At 54.4% G+C, this 24,334-nt stretch overlaps 1 protein-coding gene across 1 annotated transcript in view; it reads right to left on the bottom strand.

The window, feature by feature from the left end:
- The window catches only part of BRF1 (BRF1 general transcription factor IIIB subunit), a 358,870-nt gene extending 334,798 nt beyond the window's left edge, over nucleotides 1–24,072 (bottom strand). The window contains exon 1 of the mRNA XM_075330967.1: nucleotides 23,773–24,072. Coding sequence (XP_075187082.1) covers nucleotides 23,773–23,956 — 184 coding nt within the window. The 5' untranslated portion in view covers nucleotides 23,957–24,072. The remainder of the gene's footprint in view (nucleotides 1–23,772) is intronic.
- Nucleotides 24,073–24,334: the final 262 nt, after the last annotated feature.

The raw sequence follows: 24,334 nt of genomic DNA, 5'->3' as shown, positions 1-24,334 counted from the left end.
AATATTTTAGGTTCTATCCAAATATCTTGATTATTGTATCAAATATTATTAAATGTCTGATGTTCACATACACATGTTCATGTATTACAATAAATTTTCCACCTAACTATAAGCAATATATGTAGGAGTCGGTGCAAGAGAAATTGAGGAGTCGGAGTCGAAGGTTTGGTTTACCGACTCCACAGCCCTGTTACGCCGGAGCTGTGTGTTAGGAGGGGTTAATAAAGGGGTGAAAGAAGGGGCTTTTTGTCTTTTATTTAAAATAAAGGATTTTTCGTGGTATGTGTGTTTATTCACTTTTACTTACGGGTTAATCATGAAAGCTGAAACAAGGACCACAGACAGATCGCATGTCGGTATTCACAACTCAATATTCATAATAACAAAGAGCAGAAAAAGAGTCTTTAACTTTGCTAATAGCCAGGAAAGTACCCAAACAAGCAAATATTTTGAATATTTTAAATATTTATTAAGTAATGCGCTTAGGGTATGACAAATATACAAAGTAATATAGGACAAGGAGGAGGAGTGCTGAAGGGGAAAGAACCCCACATGTCCCGGAAAGATGGAGAGAAAAGAGTTTTTAACTCCAAAAGGAACCTGAACCTGTCAGGGCACTACAAGGTACTGCATCCTGACAAAGAGGCAGGGTCTACCCCCAGAGACCTGGAAGACCAGTGCCGGTAACATCAAAAGACAAACATCCCCAGTCTTCCCCTCCCAATCATTGACTGAGTAGTCCGGGACCCAACGGATGGCCACCCAGGGGTGGAGCCGATTCAGTCCACTAGACAACAACCAGGATGGGGGGGGGGGAGGAGGAGTGAGACAGCAGTACAGTCTGTAGTGACAGTTCTAAGAGACTGACGTGTCTTCAGATAGGGTCGTGTAGCAGTGACCTTGCTGGTGAAAGAGTGGTTGCCAGGGAGGGTACGACAGGGCTCTAGGTCAGGCGAACGCTTCAGGCTACCTGACAAATACCTGCACAGTGAGGGGGACCATCCAGGACCTCACTGACCCAAGAGTCCGGGGGCATCAGCAGTAACGAGAGAGCCAGGGACAGAAACAGAACACCGACCCTACAGGACTCACACTGCCCACCGTACAGACCAGAGACTGAACGACAAACAGAAGGGGACCCCCAGATGCTCCTAGCCACGGGGTTCCACCAACCAGTGAGAGGTGCAGAGGAAAGAAGTCACCAGGTTACCACACCGGCAGTGAGACTAAAAGGGACCAGGGGTCGAAACTAGCCGTCCTCAGTGAACCAGCATTACCACCGCTGTGAGTAAACACCAGTTGCACTGCATTCCCATCGTGTGATCTCCCTTCTTTCCACACCGAACTCCATCATTCACCCCCTGGGGCTCAGCCCTACTTACGTAGGGCTCAACATCCAAGCTGCTATCACCACCAGCACCAGTGGCAATAGACTGTGCAGCGGCAGCTCCATCTACTTAGCTGCAACCCGCGAGTGGTGTCACGATATAAACTTTCTAATCTCCCCTGTATATAACCCCTTTTCAAGCGACCCCCACGGTCACGGAACCGGGTATCAGCCATTACACACCCGTGACACAGCATCCCCGTATATATACGGCCCAGGACAGAGTACCCCATAGCCCTGGGGCGGGTCATTTGCACTTTATGGGAAGAAGAAAAAAAAAAAGAAAGAATGTTTCATTGCATATGTGCTTATGAAATATTTTCTGCAATTTATAGAGCATGAGATTTTAATAAATATCATGCACATGCGGCAAAATATATTGACAACGTAGACTGAGCAGAGCTGTGGGGTGCGAGATCCGCGGAATGTCAATTTAGGGTACTTTCACATTTGCGTTCAGCGGAGTCCATCACTATGGAGAATTGCGCAGTCCGTTAACGCACTGCGCTATTCTCCATAGACTTGTATGGACGAGCACTGTAACGCAAATGTCAGCGTTGCATCCGCTGGACGACGCAGCGTCATTATTTTGACGCTGCGTCGGGCAGAAGAAACGCAGATTGTAACTTTTTTGAGCAGCGCAATACATAGGATTTCACTGCGCATGCTCTTTTCTTTTTTTTTTTAAATCACAAACTTTATTTGGTCTCTCGGTGGCCGAACGTTCAGCTGAGCGCCCGGCCGCCGGCATGTGAGAGCGCTCAGCTGAGTGCCCGGCCGCTGGCATGTGAGAGCGCTCAGCTGAGTGCCCGGCCGCTGGCATGTGAGAGCGCTCAGCTGAGTGCCCGGCCGCTGGCATGTGAGAGCGCTCAGCTGAGTGCCCGGCCGCTGGCATGTGAGAGCGCTCAGCTGAGTGCCCGGCCGCTGGCATGTGAGAGCGCTCAGCTGAGTGCCCGGCCGTTGGCATGTGAGAGCGCTCAGCTGAGTGCCCGGCCGCCGGCATGTGAGAGCGCTCAGCTGAGTGCCCGGCCGCTGGCATGTGAGAGCGCTCAGCTGAGTGCCCGGCCGCTGGCATGTGAGAGCGCTCAGCTGAGTGCCCGGCCGCTGGCATGTGAAAGCGCTCAGCTGCCCGGCCGCCGGCATGTGAGAGCGCTCAGCTGAGTGCCCGGCCGTTGACATGTGAGAGCGCTCAGCTGAGCGCCCGGCTGCAGGCATGCCCGGCCGCCGGCATGTGAGAGCGCTCAGCTGAGCGCCCGGCTGCCAGCTATTGAGAGCGATCAGCTGATCGTTCACAATAGTCTGCTGCCAATAAAACTGTAAAGAAAAATATAATTAAAAAAAAGCTTCCGTTGTTTTGTACGATCCGTAGCATCTGTTGTGCCACTATATGCAACGCATCCGTTGCATCCATCACACAACGCAATGCTACGGAAGCTGTCCAACGCAAGTGTGAAAGTAGCCCAATGGTGCTGATGCAGGCGCGAATTTCATCCTTTGCAAGGTGAAAGGTGAAATGTCCGGCTCCACGGCCCCTTCGACGGCCCCCTCGACGGGCCACCTTCGACGGCCCCCTCGACGGGCCACCTTCGACGGCCCCCCTCGACGGGCCACCTCCAAGGGCCCCCCTCGACGGGCCACCTCCAAGGGCCCCCCTCGACGGGCCACCTCCAAGGGCCCCCCTCGACGGGCCACCTCCAAGGGCCCCCCTCGACGGGCCACCTCCAAGGGCCCTCTCGACAGGCCACCTCCATGGGCCCTCTCGACGGGGCACCTCGACGGGCCACCTGCAAGGGCTACCTCCAAGGGCCCCCTCGACGGGCCACCTCCAAGGGCCCCCTCGACGGGCCACCTCCAAGGGCCACCTCCAAGAGCCACCTCGACGGCACCTTTCCTGTCTGTCGGATGCCGCTGTGGCATTTTCAGAGTAGATGCTATGTGTGAACATAGTCTAAAATGCTCTGTACTGCCAAGTGTGGCCAGTGTCATCTTAAATAGCACTTCCATGCCCATAATCTCTGACACCGGTCATGGAAATACATTTATAGTGACTGTATAAAGGTCTGTGCGCTCGTACAGACTTCTGTATAAGAAGCCCCCCGCCGGCTAACAAGCCGAGGAGCGTGCTACTTTACTGCTTAAGTCTATGAAGTAAATGGTTCAATACTGCCAGTGCTGTAATGGCAGAATGGCTGGCAGCCAGGGTACGCCATTGATTTCCCGTCCGGCTGTAATGGGTCTGATCAAGGTGCAGATATAAAAGAGGTTTTCAAACTCCAATGACGGGAAAAAGCTCAAGAGCGGATATTTGCTTTGCATAATAATGTCACTCGCCAGACGTGCGCTGAGAAAGATGCCTTTTCTGACATTTGTTGATTTTCCGCTTGTGTCAAGTTGCTAAGAGCAAATCTAATTAGAAAATGTAAAACCAATTCTACTCTTTGGTGTCACGGCCCGAGAAAGCAACAGGAGGAAACAAGACGGAGAATCAAATAGGAGGACAATAATGCTTTCCATTCATGTTGTGTGCGGACCATGGGATGGGCTTTTTATTTATAACTAGCTGTAATACCTGGCGTTGCCCAGGAGAGTAACTGTCTCTCTGTCTCTCCCAGTCTCTGTCTCTTTCCTTATCTCTGTGTCTGTCGCTGTCTCTTTGCCCCGGGCTGTCTCTTTGCCCCGGGCTGTCTCTTTGCCCCGGGCTGTCTCTTTGCCCCGGGCTGTCTCTTTGCCCAGGGCTGTCTCTTTGCCCAGGGCTGTCTCTTTGCCCAGGGCTGTCTGTGTCTGTCTGTCTGTCTTTTTCTGTCTCTCTCTCTCTCTCTCTCTATCCGTCTCACCACCGACATCATATTACCTCACACATAAGCTTCTTATACGAACAGTTTATTTTGTTCCTATAGCAACCACTGACAGTTGCTATTAATAACCTATAGCTCCCACCTCCATTCAGTTTAATGGTGGCAGGATTTTAGAGACTAACTGTAAAGCACGGGGTTAAATTTTTCTGTCAAAACAGTCTACGACTTTCCCTGGGTCACGAGGCGTCTGTGCAACATTTTATGATTGTAAATGCGACGGTGCAGATTCCTTTAGCGGACATACACACACACGTACACACATACACTCCGCTTTATATATTAGATGTGGGATGTAGCAAAAGTATGTTTTTAATGCTATTCTGCAGAAAAAAGGCATAGGAAAAAGTGGGTTTTGCCACTATAACCGTGCCAAAAAGGTGTCAAGACAATTATTTTCCATAAAACATAGGAGCCAACAAACTACATGTACATTACTCAGAAAACGTTAGTGATATTTGGTGTTCTGGTGAAATTTCAGGATGACCCTACAATACCCTCTAACCTTTTCAGGTGACCTTAATGTAACCTTCTCTAATCTTTTGTATGCTCAAGTCCAATTGTTCAATGTTTCAGGACTTTTTGCACAACTTGCAATTCTCTAAAACGAAGCTTAAAGGCAAAATTCACAACAGGTGTTTGATCCATGAATCACCCAATAAATTTTGGGGTTAACTTAGAATTGTCATTAAACCGTCCTCCTTATCCTGCTGTTCACATTTTGACATCATGAGACCAAGACGACACCTAAATTGATCAGCAGTACCGCACCATTGTGAGGCTTCAAACAGGATGTTCTCAGAAGGTAGTGGCCACTAAGCTTAGAGTGTCACCAGCAGGTTGTACAGAGATACAAAGAGACTAGAAGAGTCAGAGAAGAGACTGGAAAAGGCACTGAAGTGGACGTCCTTTGGCCACAGCCCACACCGATGACCACTTCATTGTGAACAATGCCCTTCAGAGCCAGATGATGAATGTCACACAACTCCAGGCCCATTTAAGGGGAGGCAAGAGGCACCAAGTGTCATGTCAGACCATTTCAAACTGTTTATATCAGCGTGGTCTGTGTCCTAGACAATCTGCAAGGTACCTGATCACACCACTAGGCACAGCCGTCAACTATGCTGGACAAGAGGCCTCAGTGCAGATCACTGATGAAAGTCAATCCATACTAAGCAGAAATAATGGCAGACAACGATGTTGGTGACGTCAAGGAGAGCGCTATGCATCAGCTACTAATCACCAGATGACCCTTTGGTTGTGGTTGTGTTTCAGTATGGGCCGCAGTGTCTAGTTAGTTCAGAATGGCCCTACACTGTGCGAATGTACAGTGTCAGCCCCTACTACTGAAATAACAGCATTAACCCAGCCATTGCACCTCTCCATGAACAGGCTGATTTTCATCTTCATGGAAGACAATGCTCCAGCTCATCGAGGTCACATCCTTAGAGAACAGCTGCTGGAGACTGGGGAACCTCAAATGGAACAGCTGCACTTTCTCCAGACCTGAACCTCCTAGAAAACCTAAGGGATCAGCTGAAATGCCGTGTAGAGGCCGTAACTCTGTACCCCCAGAACCTCAGGGTCATTCCGTGTCAAGTGGACCAGTGGTCCCCACTCGACGTTCTCCGATTTTGCTGAAAATTTATAAGGATGTACATGTATGTTTGAAAAGAGGTTCTGTAAATTTTTAGGGCCAGATCTCAAATATATTGGGCACTGTTGACCTTTCACTGGAGCCCCCCCCCCAAGGCTGTGGCTTCAGCTAAGAGGATTTTGCAAACTTTGGCACATAGCCATTAGAGTTCTATACTGGCTATGATGCTGAAATTTGGCATACTAGCTCAACTTTTGCTGATAAACGCGATAAAATTATTACCGGCTATGACAAAACAATATTTCGGCCGCAATTTTGTGTCAAAGTAGCTTGCAAAACGCCTCGCATAAAATTTATGCCAAACTTTGCCCATATATAACTCAAGACCAAAAACCAATAGGAACTGGTGCTTTACCCTGTACAACAAACATCTTCATGACTTTGCATTGCTGCAATATCACGGTCAAAGCATATGTATTTGTGGAAATATTCACACCCACATATGATGAAAAACTTAAAAAAAACGAATTTTACCTATTTTTAGGTCAAATTTCCCAAAAAGGGTACCCCTAAAATATATTAATTCTGTTATCATTTGAAAGAGCACATTTTTCTCTACAAGGATCATTGGGGTTTTTTTTGGAGTCTCTCAGTTTAAGAAAAGAAAAATGCCACTGAACATGGTGTTATGTATGCACGTAATGCATTGATTTTGTGTTTGATTTTCAGATTCTTATCACATGTTACAGAGTTGTATTGTTGCTAGCAATGTCTATTATAATCAAAAACCTATAAACCTATTGACTATTGTTACATTTTAATGCATATATTATTTATTTTTTAGTGATGGAGAATGAAATTGATGACAAAAAGATTGGCATTTCAAGGGTGTCAAATGACCCTTCATCTTTCATTGCCCATGTAGATGGATCTGTCAGATCAGAAATGCCTTTTGTGCCAATTGCAAACCTCCAGCCAGGGCAATACATTGCCTGCATTTACCATAGGAACTGGTGGATTGGAAATATTTCTGAAATTTCAGTCGACGACCATGATGCATTAATACATTTTATGCATCCTCATGGAGCAGCTAGCTTCTTTCACTGGCCTGTGAGAAATGATACATGCTGGATTCCCGAGCAGTCCATCATTGCAATAATTCCAGCACCAGCTGCAACAGCAATGGGCCGACAATACAGCTTCTCTGAACCCATTATGTTGCAAATTCAGCAACAATTCCAGACCACTTACTTAGACTGAACATTATGGCTTGGGAACCAACAAAAGATACCCAATATTAGGCTTGGGATCCTAGGCAAAGACACCCACCCTCAGGCTTTGGAACCTGCGATAAAGAGACCACCCGCGACTTGCCTTGCACGGCTATCGGCCATGGCTCCTAGGCGAAGGGGCTGCCAATTCTCGAAAGACAGCATTATTACAATTCTTAATAGGATTATAAGACCAATTCTTAGTGAATTGGTTGTGGTATAACCACCATGGACCAACGCAAGGGTTTGAATAGTGCAGTTAGCATTCATTGCGTATTAATAAATAACACCATGTTCAGTGGCATTTTTCTTTTCTTAAATGGAGAGACTCCAAAAAAAAACCCCAATGATCCTTGTAGAGAAAAATGTGCTCTTTCAAATGATAACAGAATTAATATATTTTAGGGGGACCCTTTTTGGGAAATTTGACCTAAAAATAGGTAAAATTCGTTTTTTTTAAGTTTTTCATCATATGTGGGTGGGAATATTTCCACAAATACATATGCTTTGACCGTGATATTGCAGCAATGCAAAGTCATGTAGATGTTTGGTGTACAGGGCAAAGCACCAGTTACTATTGGTTTTTGGTCTTGAGTTATATATGGGCAAAGTTTGGCATAAATTGTATGCGAGGCGTTTTGCAAGCTACTTTGACACAAAATTGCGGCCGAAATATTGTTTTGTCATAGCCGGTAATAGTTTTTTCGTGTTTAGCAACAAAAGTTGAGCTAGTATGCCAAATTTCAGCATCATAGCCAGTATAGAACTCTAATGGCTATGTGCCAAAGTTTGCAAAATCCCTTTAGCTGAAGCCGCAGGCTTGGTGGAACCTCCAGTGAAAGGTCAACAGTGCCCAATGTATTTGAGATCTGGCCCTAAAAATTTACAGAACCTCTTTTCAAACATACATGTACATCCTTATAAATTTTCAGCAAAATCGGAGAACGTCGAGAGGGGACGATTTTTAAAACTGGTCCACTTGACACGGAATGACCCCTCAATGACCTGAGGGCCGCCCTTCAAGAAGAGTGGTATGCCACCTCCACAGGCAAATAACTCCACTTGTGACCAGCAGGTGGCGTCGTTGGCTGTAATTGATGCTCAGACACATGACAAGTTATTGAGACATTGACATTTCTTTGGTGGTATACCCACCACTGGTGATGGCTTTTGTTTCAATAAATTATTTGATATGAGAAAATCTCCCTTGCTGCTTCTACTAAAATCCCTGACTATGATGATAAAATATCACTCTACCATGAACTTTTTACGTTTTACAGAAATTTCACCCGAATGCAAAATATCCCTAACTTTCTCTAACTTTTTATAAGTAGCGTGTCTATACAAAGGCAAGGGTCAGAGCCCTCTATCAAAGGTAACCAAACTAATTTGGGTTTACACCCATAACCTGATGTGAAGTGCAGATTTATTTTTTTATCTGAAAAAGACCATTTTTTATAATGCTACAAATTTATCACAATGGTTCGTGTTGTGTCAAAAATTTGCACCTGAGCAATGGTAGTGCCCGCTCATCACTAGATACAAGTACTGAGCACCCGAGCATGGTAGTGCCCGCTCATCACTAGTTACCAGTACTGAGCACCCGAGCATGGTAGTGCCCGCTCATCACTAGTTACATGTACCGAGCACCCGAGCATGGTAGTGCCCACTCATCACTAGTTACAAGTACTGAGCACTGGAGCATGGTAGTGCTCGCTCATCTCTAGTTACCAGTACAGGGCACCCCAGCATGGTAGTGCCCGCTCATCACTAGTTACGAGTACTGAGCACCTGAGCATGGTAGTGCCCACTCATCACTAGGTACAAGTACTGAGCACTGGAGCATGGTAGTGCCCGCTCATCACTAGTTACAAGTACTGAGCACCCGAGCATGGTAGTGCCCACTCATCACTAGTTATGAGTACTGAGAACCCGAGCATGGTAGTGCCCGCTCATCACTAGTTACAAGTACAGAGCACCAGAGCATGGTAGTGCCCGCTCATCACTAGTTACGAGTACTGAGCACCCGAGCATGGTAGTTCCCGCTCATCACTAGTTACGAGTACAGAGCACCCGAGCATGGTAGTGCCCACTCATCACTAGTTACAAGTACAGAGCACCAGAGCATGGTAGTGCCCGCTCATCACTAGTTACGAGTACTGAGCACCCGAGCATGGTAGTTCCCGCTCATCACTAGTTACGAGTACAGAGCACCCGAGCATGGTAGTGCTCGCTCATCACTAGGTAAAAGTATTGAGCACCTGAGCATGGTAGTGCCCGCTCATCACTAGTTATGAGTACTGAGCACACTTTCCTGAAGAAGGAGCAGCATTGTCTTTTTAGTGTCTCCCACACAACCTCTTCATCCCACCCTCTCTCTGTTGGCCTGGGACAACTCAAAGTCCCATTGCTTCCAGTACCACCTATACGCTGATGACACTCAGATCTACCTCTCTGGCCCAGATGTCACATCTCTGCTGTCCAGAATCCCGGAGTGTCTATCAGCTATATCCTCCTCCTCCTCTCGCTTCCTAAAGCTCAATGTGGAAAAACTGAGGCTGCTTTCACACATCCGGCTTGAGCTGTGCGGCTCAATCCGGCTGTACAAGCTATGCAACGGATGCGGTGAACACACCGCATCCTTTGCATAAGTTTTCCCTTTGCGGCCAGTCCGGTTTTTGCCGCTTGCGGCATGCTACTGAGCATGAGCAGTGGCAAAAACCGCATGCGGCGGCCGGATGCGGTTATTGCCGCATCGCGCCGCATCCGGCCGCCATAGGCATGCATTGAAAAATGCGCCGCATCAGCCGAATGCGGCGCGATGCGCTTTTTTTTTGCCGCACGAAAAAACGTGCCAGGCAACGTTCCATCCGGCCGCCGCATCGGCTAAATCTGCCGCATGCGGCAAAAACCGGATGGAACGCAAGGCCTTGCGGCACAATGCGGCACTAATTAAAGTCTATGCAGAAAAAATGCAACCGGCAGCAAAAAAAAAAAAAAACAGTTGCGATTTTCCTGCAAAGTGCCGGATTGTGCCGCATTGCAGAAACCGGAGGTGTGAAAGCAGCCTTAACTAATCATCTTTCCTCGATCTCACCTACACTCTCCACCTGATCTATTACAATAAATAACATCATGCTCTCCCCAGCACCCAAAGTTTGGTGCCTCGGAGTGACCTTTGACTCTGCCTTGTCCTTCATACCACACATCCAATCCCTCACCACCTCCTGCCGTCTTCAACTCAAAAATATTTCCATAATCCGTCCTTTCCTCAATTCTCAATCTACAAAAATGCTAGAGCATGCCCTCAATCTCCCGCCTGGATTACTGCAACATCCTCCTCTGTGGCCTCCCTGCTAACACGCTCGCCCCTCTCCAGTCCATCCTTAATTCTGCTGCCCGAATGATCCACCTCTCTCCTCAATACCACCCCGCTTCTCCCCTCTGCAAGTCCCTCCACTGGCTCCGAATCTTCCACCGTATCCAATTCAAACTACTAACACTGATCTACAAAGCTGTCCATATATCCTCCATATATCTCTGAACTAATCTCTCGCTATACTCCAACACGTCACCTCTGGTCCTCCCAAGATCTCCTTCTCTCCTCCTCTCTCATTCGCTCCTCATGCAACCGCCTCCAAGACTTCTCCCGAGCATCCCCAGTCTCCTGGAACTCGCTGCCTCAACACTTCAGACTATCTGCTAAACTCACAAGCTTCAAACGCAACTTGAAAACTCATCTGTTCAGAAAAGCCTATAATCTTCAATGACCTCACTGCGTCACCACCACCGTGCCAGAGCTGCCGCGTCACCACCACCGTGCCAGAGCTGCCGCCTCACCACCGTGCCAGAGCTGCCGCGTCACCACCACCGTGCCAGAGCTGCCGCCTCACCACCGTGCCAGAGCTGCCGCCTCACCACCGTGCCAGAGCTGCCGCCTCACCACCGTGCCAGAGCTGCCGCCTCACCACCGTGCCAGAGCTGCCGCCTCACCACCGTGCCAGAGCTGCCGCCTCACCACCGTGCCAGAGCTGCCGCCTCACCACCGTGCCAGAGCTGCCGCCTCACCACCGTGCCAGAGCTGCCGCCTCACCACCGTGCCAGAGCTGCCGCCTCACCACCGTGCCAGAGCTGCCGCCTCACCACCGTGCCAGAGCTGCCGCCTCACCACCGTGCCAGAGCTGCCGCCTCACCACCGTGCCAGAGCTGCCGCCTCACCACCGTGCCAGAGCTGCCGCCTCACCACCGTGCCAGAGCTGCCGCCTCACCACCGTGCCAGAGCTGCCGCCTCACCACCGTGCCAGAGCTGCCGCCTCACCACCGTGCCAGAGCTGCCTCCCAACCTACACCCCATCTACTGTCTCCTCCCCAAAATCCTATAAAATGTAAAAGGGCAGGGTCCTCTTCCCTCTGTACCAGTCTGTCTAGTGTAACTTTTATATGTATTCTATATGTAACCCCTTCTCATGTACAGCACCCTGGAATCAATGGTGCTCTATAAATAAATAATAATAATATGTTGAAATAAATCACTGGTGACCTATTGTCTGCTCCTCATGGCAGCGCGGCAATCATCCCTATTTAGCTAATGGTTAATGACTACTTTTTCAAATTAAACACTTTTTTTTGTGGGAGTAAAAAGGCCAATTTTTTACACAGCAAGATATTTACGAACAGAGCAGCATTCATACAGATTGTCTGGAGGCAGAAAACAATTGCAAACCAGTAAACTTTTACCAATTGGATGTCCCTTCTCACGGCCTGTTTACCAAAGCAGATACGTGCCTGGCTCGGTGCGTACACCACGTGCCTGGCTCGGTGCGTACACCACGTGCCTGGCTCGGTGCGTACACCACGTGCCTGGCTCGGTGCGTACACCACGTGCCTGGCTCGGTGCGTACACCACGTGCCTGGCTCGGTGCGTACACCACGTGCCTGGCTCGGTGCGTACACCACGTGCCTGGCTCGGTGCGTACACCACGTGCCTGGCTCGGTGCGTACACCACGTGCCTGGCTCGGTGCGTACACCACGTGCCTGGCTCGGTGCGTACACCACGTGCCTGGCTCGGTGCGTACACCACGTGCCTGGCTCGGTGCGTACACCACGTGCCTGGCTCGGTGCGTACACCACGTGCCTGGCTCGGTGCGTACACTACGTGGCAGTGCGAGACAATGACGACTTTTCCGCTGCACAAATGATCATTTCAGTTGATGGACAAGCGTTTTGCTCATTCATCGGGTGATCGGCAGCCTGTTTACACTGCAAGATAATTGGGTAACGAGCGTTTTTAACAACACTAGTTCACGATTAATTTTTGACAAGCAGCTTTGGCTGTCACTGGGTAACACCAGAAGGCCTGCCCTGCTAAACCTATGTTCACATTTCATTTTGTGTCCATATTTGCCAAATCAGGCAGGAAATCAAAACATTCATAAAGCTTCATCACAGGCACCACCACCCAAAATATGCCGAAAAGACACGTCTGTAGGCGGAATCCGCTCTTCACTGCAGAGAGAAGTGCAGTCTGCGATAACAAAACATTGGGGAATGTCACAGCAGGTTTATAGATTCAATATGAAAGTTTAAAAAAATAAAAAGGCATCTTTCAATTTTCACACTAGCTACTACTGTAGGTCAAATACTAGACTCACTTCCTATTCTGTACAGATAACTTATCAGCAGTCTCATTATCATCACAGAGAGTATCACAGTCAGATACTGCACCTATACAGTAAATAAATTATATCATAGGACTCCTCCTGTACAATGACTGGTAACACCTCTGTATACAGTAGAAAACAACATTCAGAATAGGTGTTATCAGTTATTGTACAGGAGGAGGTGAGCTGTGATAACACCTTTATATACAAAAGATAACACAGGATCCACCATTCACAAGATCACAGTTCACCTCCTCCTCCTTTACTATGAGTGATAACTCTATATACAATAGATAGAACGGGATCCATCATTCACAATAGGTGATGTCACAGCTCCCCTCCTCCCCTCCAGTAAAATTACTGATAACATATGAGCCACCATTCAAAATAGGTGTCATAGCTCACCTCCTCCTGTACAATGACGGATAACACCTAGATATAAAGTAGATAACAGGATCCACCATTCAGAATAGGTGATATCACAGCTCAACTCCTCTTGTACAATGACTGCTAACATATCTATATACATTAGATAACAGGATCCACCATTCATAATAGGAGATGGAACAGCTCACCTCCTCACATAGAATGAGCTTTTTCCCAGATTAGACTATGCCCAAATAATGCTTCTAGAAAAACAAGTAGAGTAAGAGTCAGTCTATTGCTACTAATGCCCATGTGAAGGAAGTAGGAGTCTAATATTAGGCCTTGTAGCCTTGTGTGAAAAGTGCAAGATGTTAAGATATTCTTTAAATATATATTGTAATATAAAAAGTAAAAAATACTATTGTTAAAAGAAGAGAAAAGGTGCTCCAAGTGTGTTACTTCCAAAGTGGAACACAGTGAGCCAAGGACGGCCCGCCGCTCCACGGCCCCGGACGGCCCGCCGCTCCACGGCCCCGGACGGCCCGCCGCTCCACGGCCCCGGACGGCCCGCCGCTCCACGGCCCCGGACGGCCCGCCGCTCCACGGCCCCGGACGGCCCGCCGCTCCACGGCCCCGGACGCTGTGATTGGCACAACTCTGCACTAGTAAGAATGCAGGGCTGCTGCTCCGACTACCGACCCACACACCGCTGGGGAGAAACAGATTCAACCCAAACAGAAAAAAGAGCGGTGATTCCCAGGCGCTGGCACAGAGTGAACACAAGAGTGCGTGTTCTCTGAATCTTTAGTCATACAATGCGTTTCAAAGTCAGATTTGACCTGATGAAATGCGATGTATGGCTAAGGCTATGTGCACACAGTGCATTTTTCGCGGCGTTTTTTGCACATTTTTCACTGTGTTTTTGGGCTCAACACTGCATGACTTTGCTTCCCCAGCAAAGTCTATGAGTTTTCATTTTTGCTGTCCGCACAACACTCTTTTTAAAGCTGCCTTTTTTAGCTTAAAAAAAAAATAAAAAATGGACATGTCAATTCTTTCCTGCGTTTTTCTGCGCTTTCTCCCCATGCAATGCATTGGAAAACCGCAGAAAACCGCACAGATCAAAAATGCAGCAAAACGCAGCCAAAAATGCACCAAAATGCGGTAAAAACACATGCGTTGTTACCAATGCGTTTTTTGCGCATTTTTATGCATTTGTGCGTTTTTAGCAGCCAAAAACGCAGCGTGCGCACATAGCCTAAAGATCCTGAGATCATACACCCTTGTTTTCACTCTGCAGCAGCACGCGGGAATCACAGTTTTTTTCCCTGTTTGTTTTTTAAAAAAAAACTTTGCATAAAAATCTAAACTAAACAATAGATTATTTTCTGATGACACATTCCCTTTCAGCCTATGTGCGCACGTAGTGTTCTGCCCTGCAGAAATTTCTGCAGCGATTTGAACAGCACACGTGCACTTCAAATTGCTGCAGAAAGAGTCCGTAATGAAAAAAGCCGATTCCATGCGCTCTGAGTGCAGCCCCTCCCATAGACAGAGCGGGGGCTGCATGCAGAGCGCAGGAAAGAAGAGACATGTCATTTCTTAGAATGCGCGCTTCGGGCAGCAGCCGAATCGCTACACTCTAATACGCCACGTGCGCACGGCTCCTGCATAATCTTCATAGATTGTGCTGGGGACGCTGGCAGTTACGCTGCGGTGCAGATCGCAGCGTAACTGCATGCAAATACGCAACGTGCGCACATAGCCTTAAAATGTTATCCAGGAACAAAACTTTCTTGTTTCAGTGTTACTGATTTAGAAAATATCCAGCAATACCCAGTCACTGGTGACAGACTGCAGCAGTGACATCAGTATATCAGATATGATCACTGCAACCAATGACTGAGCCGGTGGTTCATGCCTCCAACAAAAGCATCACCACTGAGCTCAGTGATTGACTGCAATGGCCATGTACACTGTATCTGTGACGTCACCTCTGCAACGCTGGGCGGCACAGAGCGGGCCCCCCCGCGGCACAGAGCCAGCATGTGCACAGTCCAGAGCGCGCTGTCAGAAGGGCAAGCATTCAGCCCATAGCTGTCTATAGGGTCCAGCCACCTTCAGCCACGTCCGTGTTATACACAGGCAGATTTTGTTGGTTTCCAGGTGCTGTAACCACATAGTAACCAGTGTACAACAAACCAGACAGGAAATCCACAGGTCTCCGACAATGCACAAGTTATACTGTGACTAAATAACACTCGGTGCAGATAATGTACAGAGCTCATCATAGACACTATTATTATTACATCACAGAGATTCATCACAGCAATCTATACAATGACTGTATGTGCACAGCTGCGCCCCCTGTCTGTGAACGCCTATGAAAACCTGGAGCAGTCGCTCATAGCAACCAGCCTTCCAGACGGCCGGCGTGTGCGATGGGCGACTGCTCTTCAATTTCATCATCGCCCATGTCTCATCAGATTTAAAATAAGAATTCACTCAGGATGGAAGCAACCACCCAACACCTCATACAGCGGGGTACCAGGAGAACGAGGGGCGACTGCCCACACCATATAGCATCCTGTCCTACTGTTGCCACTGTGTCCCGCTCCTGCCCTCTGGACACAGGCCGCCATGCCCCCCGCTCCTGCCCTCTGGACACAGGCCGCCGTGCCCCCTGCTCCTGCCTGCCCTCTGCACACAGGCCGTCGTGCCCCCCACTCCTGCCCTCTGGACACAGACCGCCGTGCCCACTGCTCCTGCCTGCCCTCTGCACACAGGCCGTCGTGCCCCCCACTCCTGCCTGCCCTCTGCACACAGGCCGTCGTGCCCCCCACTCCTGCCTGCCCTCTGCACACAGGCCGCCGTGCCCCCCGCTCCTGCCCTCTGCACACAGGCCGTCGTGCCCCCCACTCCTGCCTGCCCTCTGCACACAGGCCGCCGTGCCCCCCACTCCTGCCTGCCCTCTGTACACAGGCCGCCGTGCCCCCCACTCCTGCCTGCCCTCTGTACACAGGCCGCCGTGCCCCCCACTCCTGCCTGCCCTCTGTACACAGGCCGCCGTGCCCCCCACTCCTGCCTGCCCTCTGTACACAGGCCGCCGTGCCCCCCACTCCTGCCTGCCCTCTGTACACAGGCCGCCGTGCCCCCCACTCCTGCCTGCCCTCTGCACACAGGCCGCCGTGCCCCCCACTCCTGCCTGCCCTCTGTACACAGAATATAGTAAGATAACTTCGGCACTCAAGGGTAATGGAAATTCATAGACAAAAAGATTTGTGTACTTATTTTATTGTGAGAAAAGATTTTTTTGAAAATAACTTTCCTATATGTTACCAACGTTTCGGCCTATACAAAATGGCCTTAATCACGGTGATAGGAATCTGTGTATGTATAAAATAATCACAATCAGTGTACAGAGAAATACAAAATCTGATAACAATGAATAATACAAAATCCCATAAGTAAATTCTTGGTACAGAGGGTATACATCCATGTAAAAAGAAAAAAGACGAGCACAGCCGTACCCATCAGAAAAACAACTCAATATTCAGTGGGGTTTTTTTTTTTCAAAACGAGAGTTGCTGGAAATATTTATCACAATTTCTTGAAACATGCATGTATGTAGATATTCAGGTGTGTCCACCAGATTAAATGTCACTGGAGTGTGAGCTATTGCTATTGAAAAAAAACACACTGAATATTGAGTTGTTTTTCTGATGGGTACGGCTGTGCTCGTCTTTTTTCTCTTGACATGGATGTATACCCTCTGTACCAAGAATTTACTTTTGTGATTTTGTATTTCTCTGTACACTACTGATTGTGATTATTTTATACATACACAGATTCCTATCACCGTGATTAAGGCCATTTTGTATAGGCCGAAACGTTGGTAACATATAGGAAAGTTATTTTCAAAAAATTCTTTTCTCACAATAAAATAAGTACACAAATCTTTTTGTCTATGAATTTCCATTACCCTTGAGTGCCGAAGTTATCTTACTATATTCTGTTACTGTTTTACTTCAGAGCACCTCCTAAACACGGTTGAGCCAGGTTTATTCTATTCTTGCCCTCTGTACACAGGCCGCCATGCCCCCCCCACTCCTGCCCTCTGGACACAGGCCGCCATGCCCCCCCCACTCCTGCCCTCTGGACACAGGCCACCGTGCCCCCCCCGCTCCTGCCCTCTGGACACAGGCCGCCGTGCCCACCCGCTCCTGCCCTCTGGACACAGGCCGCCGTGCCCCCCCGCTCCTGCCCTCTGGACACAGGCCACCGTGCCCACCCGCTCCTGCCGTCTGGACACAGGCCACCGTGCCCCCCCCCGCTCCTGCCCTCTGGACACAGGCCGCCGTGCCCCCCCGCTCCTGCCCTCTGTACACAGGCCGCCGTGCCCCCCCCCCGCTCCTGCCCTCTGTACACAGGCCGGCGTGCCCCCCCGCTCCTGCCCTCTGGACACAGGCCGCCGTGCCCACCCGCTCCTGCCCTCTGGACACAGGCCACCGTGCCCACCCGCTCCTGCCCTCTGGACACAGGCCACCGTGCCCACCCGCTCCTGCCCTCTGGACACAGGCCGCAATGCCCTGCTCCTGCCCTCTGGACACAGGCCAGCAATCCCCCCCGCTCCTGCCCTCTGGACACAGGCCGCCTTGTGCCCAGCTGCCCACAGTACATAGCCCCTGGCACAATATACAAGACATATGAGATCAGTGACAACTTCAGCTCTGAGCACTGTTTCTCCCAGCACTGCCCCCCTTCTCCAGGCTTCTCCCGGCAGTGCCCCTTCTCCCGGCCGGCATGCCCCCTTCTCCCAGCAGTGCCCCCCTTCTCCAGGCCTCTCCCGGCAGTGCCCCCCCTTCTCCAGGCCTCTCCCGGCAGTGCCCCCCCTTCTCCAGGCTTCTCCCCCCTTCTCCAGGCCTCTCCCGGCAGTGCCCCCCCTTCTCCAGGCTTCTGCCAGCAGTGCCCCCCCCTTCTCCAGGCTTCTGCCGGCAGTGCCCCACCTTCTCCAGGCTTCTCCCGGCAGTGCCCCCCCTTCTCCAGGCTTCTCCCGGCAGTGCCCCCCCTTCTCCAGGCTTCTCCCGGCAGTGCCCCCCCTTCTCCCGGCAGTGTTCCCCTTCCCCCGGCTTCTCCCGGCAGTGTCCCCCTTCCCCCGGCTTCTCCCGGCAGTGTCCCCCTTCCCCCGGCTTCTCCCGGCAGTGTCCCCCTTCCCCCGGCTTCTCCCGGCAGTGTCCCCCTTCCCCCGGCTTCTCCCGGCAGTGCCCCCCCTTCTGCAGGCTTCTCCCGGCAGTGCCCCCCCTTCTGCAGGCTTCTCCCGGCAGTGCCCCCCCTTCTCCAGGCTTCTCCCGGCAGTGTCCCCCTTCTCCAGGCTTCTCCCGGCAGTGCCCCCCTTCTCCAGGCTTCTCCCGGCAGTGCCCTCCTTCTCCAGGCTTCTCCCGGCAGTGCCCCCCCTTCTCCCGGCAGTGTCCCCCTCCTCCAGGCTTCTCCCGGCAGTGCCCCCCCCTTCTCCAGGCTTCTCCCGGCAGTGTTCCCCTTCTCCAGGCTTCTCCCGGCAGTGCCCCCCTTCTCCCGGCTTCTCCCGGCAGTGCCCCCCTTCTCCAGGCTTCTCCCGGCAGTGCCCCCCCCTTCTCCAGGCTTCTCCCGACAGTGCCCCCCTTCTCCAGGCTTCTCCCGGCAGTGCCCCCCCTTCTCCCGACAGTGCCCCCCTTCTCCAGGCTTCTCCCGGCAGTGCCCCCCCTTCTCCCGACAGTGCCCCCCTTCTCCAGGCTTCTCCCGGCAGTGCCCCCCCTTCTCCAGGCTTCTCCCGGCAGTGCCCCCCTTCCCCCGGCTTCTCCCGGCAGTGCCCCCCCCTTCTCCAGGCTTCTCCCGGCAGTGCCCCCCACTTCTCCAGGCTTCTCCCGACAGTGCCCCCCTTCTCCAGGCTTCTCCCGGCAGTGCCCCCCCTTCTCCCGACAGTGCCCCCCTTCTCCAGGCTTCTCCCGGCAGTGCCCCCCCTTCTCCCGACAGTGCCCCCCTTCTCCAGGCTTCTCCCGGCAGTGCCCCCCCCTTCTCCAGGCTTCTCCCGGCAGTGCCCCCCTTCCCCCGGCTTCTCCCGGCAGTGCCCCCCCTTCTCCAGGCTTCTCCCGGCAGTGCCCCCCACTTCTCCAGGCTTCTCCCGGCAGTGCCCCCCCCCTTCTCCAGGCTTCTCCCGGCAGTGCCCCCCCCCTTCTCCAGGCTTCTCCCGGCAGTGCCCCCCCCCCTTCTCCAGGCTTCTCCCGGCAGTGCCCCCCCCTTCTCCAGGCTTCTCCCGGCAGTGCCCCCCCTTCTCCAGGCAGTGCCCCCCTTCTCCAGGCTTCTCCCGGCAGTCTCCCCCTTCTCCAGGCTTCTCCAGGCTTCTCCCGGCAGTGCCCCCCCTTCTCCAGGCTTCTCCCGGCAGTGCCCCCCCTTCTCCAGGCTTCTCCCGGCAGTGCCCCCCCTTCTCCAGGCTTCTCCCGGCAGTGCCCCCCCCTTCTCCAGGCTTCTCCCGGCAGTGCCCCCCCTTCTCCAGGTTTCTCCCGGCAGTGCCCCCCCTTCTCCAGGCTTCTCCCGGCAGTGCCCCCCCTTCTCCAGGCTTCTCCCGGCAGTGCCCCCCCCTTCTCCCGGCAGTGCCCCCCTTCCCCCGGCTTCTCCCGGCAGTGCCCCCCCTTCTCCAGGCTTCTCCCGGCAGTGCCCCCCCCTTCTCCAGGCTTCTCCCGGCAGTGCCCCCCCTTCTCCAGGTTTCTCCCGGCAGTGCCCCCCCTTCTCCAGGCTTCTCCCGGCAGTGCCCCCCCCTTCTCCCGGCAGTGCCCCCCTTCCCCCGGCTTCTCCCGGCAGTGCCCCCCCTTCTCCAGGCTTCTCCCGGCAGTGCCCCCCCTTCTCCAGGCTTCTCCCGGCAGTGCCCCCCCTTCTCCAGGCTTCTCCCGGCAGTGCCCCCCCTTCTCCAGGCTTCTCCCGGCAGTGCCCCCCCTTCTCCAGGCTTCTCCCGGCAGTGCCCCCCCCTTCTCCAGGCTTCTCCCGGCAGTGCCCCCCCCTTCTCCAGGCTTCTCCCGGCAGTGCCCCCCCTTCTCCAGGCAGTGCCCCCCTTCTCCAGGCTTCTCCCGGCAGTCTCCCCCTTCTCCAGGCTTCTCCAGGCTTCTCCCGGCAGTGCCCCCCCTTCTCCAGGCTTCTCCAGGCTTCTCCCGGCAGTGCCCCCCCTTCTCCAGGCTTCTCCAGGCTTCTCCCGGCAGTGCCCCCCCTTCTCCAGGCTTCTCCCGGCAGTGCCCCCCCTTCTCCAGGCTTCTCCCGGCAGTGCCCCCCCTTCTCCAGGCTTCTCCCGGCAGTGCCCCCCCACCCTTCTCCCGGCAGTGCCCCCCCCCTTCTCCCGGCAGTGCCCCCCCTTCTCCCGGCAGTGTCCCCCTCCTCCAGGCTTCTCCCGGCAGTGCCCCCCCTTCTCCCGGCAGTGTCCCCCTCCTCCAGGCTTCTCCCGGCAGTGCCCCCCCTTCTCCAGGCTTCTCCCGGCAGTGCCCCCCTTCTCCCGGCTTCTCCCGGCAGTGCCCCCCTTCTCCCGGCTTCTCCCGGCAGTGTCCCCCTTCTCCCGGCAGTGCCCCCCTTCTCCTGGCTTCTCCCGGCAGTGCCCGGCTTCTCCCGGCAGTGCCCCCCTTCCCCTGGCTTCTCCCGGCAGTGTCCCCCTTCTCCTGGCAGTGCCCCCCCTTCTCCAGGCTTCTCCCGGCAGTGCCCCCCCTTCTCCCGACAGTGCCCCCCTTCTCCAGGCTTCTCCCGGCAGTGCCCCCCCTTCTCCAGGCTTCTCCCGGCAGTGCCCCCCTTCCCCCGGCTTCTCCCGGCAGTGCCCCCCCTTCTCCAGGCTTCTCCCGGCAGTGCCCCCCACTTCTCCAGGCTTCTCCCGGCAGTGCCCCCCCCCTTCTCCAGGCTTCTCCCGGCAGTGCCCCCCCCTTCTCCAGGCTTCTCCCGGCAGTGCCCCCCCCCTTCTCCAGGCTTCTCCCGGCAGTGCCCCCCCCTTCTCCAGGCTTCTCCCGGCAGTGCTCCCCCTTCTCCAGGCAGTGCCCCCCTTCTCCAGGCTTCTCCCGGCAGTCTCCCCCTTCTCCAGGCTTCTCCAGGCTTCTCCCGGCAGTGCCCCCCCTTCTCCAGGCTTCTCCCGGCAGTGCCCCCCCTTCTCCAGGCTTCTCCCGGCAGTGCCCCCCCTTCTCCAGGCTTCTCCCGGCAGTGCCCCCCCTTCTCCAGGCTTCTCCCGGCAGTGCCCCCCCATTCTCCAGGTTTCTCCCGGCAGTTGCCCCCCCTTCTCCAGGCTTCTCCCGGCAGTGCCCCCCTTCTCCAGGCTTCTCCCGGCAGTGCCCCCCCCTTCTCCCGGCAGTGCCCCCCTTCCCCCGGCTTCTCCCGCAGTGCCCCCCCTTCTCCAGGCTTCTCCCGGCAGTGCCCCCCCCTTCTCCAGGCTTCTCCCGGCAGTGCCCCCCCTTCTCCAGGTTTCTCCCGGCAGTGCCCCCCCTTCTCCAGGCTTCTCCCGGCAGTGCCCCCCCCTTCTCCCGGCAGTGCCCCCCCTTCCCCGGCTTCTCCCGGCAGTGCCCCCCCTTCTCCAGGCTTCTCCCGGCAGTGCCCCCCCTTCTCCAGGCTTCTCCCGGCAGTGCCCCCCCTTCTCCAGGCTTCTCCCGGCAGTGCCCCCCCTTCTCCAGGCTTCTCCCGGCAGTGCCCCCCCCTTCTCCAGGCTTCTCCCGGCAGTGCCCCCCCTTCTCCAGGCAGTGCCCCCCTTCTCCAGGCTTCTCCCGGCAGTCTCCCCCCCTTCTCCAGGCTTCTCCAGGCTTCTCCCGGCAGTGCCCCCCTTCTCCAGGCTTCTCCAGGCTTCTCCCGGCAGTGCCCCCCCCTTCTCCAGGCTTCTCCCGGCAGTGCCCCCCCTTCTCCAGGCTTCTCCCGGCAGTGCCCCCCTTCTCCAGGCTTCTCCCGGCAGTGCCCCCCCCCCCTTCTCCCGGCAGTGCCCCCCCTTCTCCCGGCAGTGCCCCCCCTTCCGTCCCCTCTCGGCAGTGTCCCCCTCCTCCAGGCTTCTCCCGGCAGTGCCCCCCCTTCTCCCGGCAGTGTCCCCCTCCTCCAGGCTTCTCCCCGCAGTGCCCCCCCTTCTCCAGGCTTCTCCCGCAGTGCCCCCCTTCTCCCGGCTTCTCCGGCAGTGCCCCCCTTCTCCCGGCTTCTCCCGGCAGTGTCCCCCTTCTCCCGGCAGTGCCCCCCTTCTCCTGGCTTCTCCCGGCAGTGCCCGGCTTCTCCCGGCAGTGCCCCCCTTCCCCTGGCTTCTCCCGGCAGTGTCCCCCTTCTCCTGGCAGTGCCCCCCCTTCTCCAGGCTTCTCCCCGCAGTGCCCCCTTCTCCCCGCTTCTCCTGGCAGTGCCCCCTTCTCCCGGCTTCTCCCGGCAGTGCCCCCCTTCCCCCGGCTTCTCCCGGCAGTGTCCCCCTTCTCCTGGCAGTGCCCCCCCTTCTCCAGGCTTCTCCCGGCAGTGCCCCCCTTCTCCCGGCTTCTCCTGGCAGTGCCCCCCTTCTCCCGACTTCTCCTGGCAGTGCCCCCCTTCTCCCGACTTCTCCTGGCAGTGCCCCCCCTTCTCCAGGCTTCTCCCGGCAGTGCCCACCTTCTCCCGGCTTCTCCCGCAGTGCCCCCTTCTCCCGGCTTCTCCCGGCAGTGCCCCCCTTCTCCCGGCTTCTCCCGGCAGTGCCCCCCTTCTCCCGGCTTCTCCGGCAGTGCCCCCCTTCTCCCGGCTTCTCCCGGCAGTGCCCCCCTTCTCCAGGCTTCTCCCGGCAGTGTCCCCCTTCTCTGGCAGTGCCCCCCTTCTTCAGGCTTCTCCCGGCTTCTCCTGGCAGTGCCCCCTTCTCCCGGATTCTCCCGGCAGTGCCCCCCTTCTCTGGCAGTGCCCACCCCTTCTCCCGGCTTCTCCCGCAGTGTCCCCCTTCTCCTGGCAGTGCCCCCTTCTCCCGGCTTCTCCCGGCAGTGCCCCCCTTCTCCAGGCTTCTCCCGGCAGTGCCCCCCTTCTCCAGGCTTCTCCCGGCAGTGTCCCCCTTCTCTGGCAGTGCCCCCCCTTCTTCAGGCTTCTCCAGGCTTCTCCCGGCTTCTCCTGGCAGTGCCCCCTTCTCCCGGCTTTCTCCCGGCAGTGCCCCCCTTCTCCAGGCTTCTCCCGGCAGTGTCCCCCTTCTCTGGCAGTGCCCCCCTTCTTCAGGCTTCTCCAGCTTCTCCCGGCTTCTCCTGGCAGTGCCCCCCTTCTCCCGGCTTCTCCTGGCAGTGCCCCCCTTCTCCCGGCTTCTCCCGGCAGTGCCCCCCTTCTCCAGGCTTCTCCCGGCAGTGTCCCCCTTCTCTGGCAGTGCCCCCCTTCTTCAGGCTTCTCCAGGCTTCTCCCGGCTTCTCCTGGCAGTGCCCCCCTTCTCCCGGCTTCTCCTGGCAGTGCCCCCCTTCTCCCGGCTTCTCCCGGCAGTGCCCCCCTTCTCCAGGCTTCTCCCGCAGTGTCCCCCTTCTCATGGCAGTGCCCCCCTTCTTCAGGCTTCTCCAGGCTTCTCCCGGCTTCTCCTGGCAGTGCCCCCCTTCTCCCGGCTTCTCCCGGCAGTGCCCCCCTTCTCCAGGCTTCTCCCGGCAGTGCCCCCCTTCTCTGGCAGTGCCCGTGCCTCCTCAGTCTGTCTCTCACCTTCTGAGGACACGAACTGTCCCACCGCCGAGGAGCCGCCGCCTCCGGTCTCTACGAACTGCACCTCGGACACTATGATGTTGTCCTCCAGCACCGATCCGCAGCCCGTGCACACCGCATCTCCGCGGGCCGCGTCCACATCTATGTCCGTGCAGCCGCAGCTCTTACACACCCGGCTGCTCATGGTGACTGCTGGCGACTCTAACCCTCACATGTGCTGAGAGCGGAGCAGCCTCCAGCCGGCCCCAGTCACGGCCTGCACACAGCGGCGCTGCCGCCGGACACTTCCCGCTACAAATCTCGCGTGACTACAAACCCAGTCTACAGTTAGCCATACACGCGACGTCATTCTGGAAATTCACCGCTAGATGTCGCCCTAATACAGCTAGCTATGCCACAGAGGACTGACTTGTCGCCTCCACTGGAGCCGGTCGCCATGATATTGGTTTGATACCAAATTAACCCCTTCACCCGTTCTTCATTTCGTTTTATTCTTTCCTTTCTTCCGAGAGAAATACATTTTTTTTCCTTAAATATAGCCATATGAGAGCTTATTTTTTTA

The sequence above is a fragment of the Anomaloglossus baeobatrachus genome, chromosome 12 (genome assembly GCF_048569485.1).
Source record: "Anomaloglossus baeobatrachus isolate aAnoBae1 chromosome 12, aAnoBae1.hap1, whole genome shotgun sequence".
NCBI lineage: Eukaryota > Metazoa > Chordata > Amphibia > Anura > Aromobatidae > Anomaloglossus > Anomaloglossus baeobatrachus.
The sequence above is the reverse complement of the archived record's forward strand: the minus strand, read 5'-3'. Positions and strand labels throughout refer to the sequence as shown.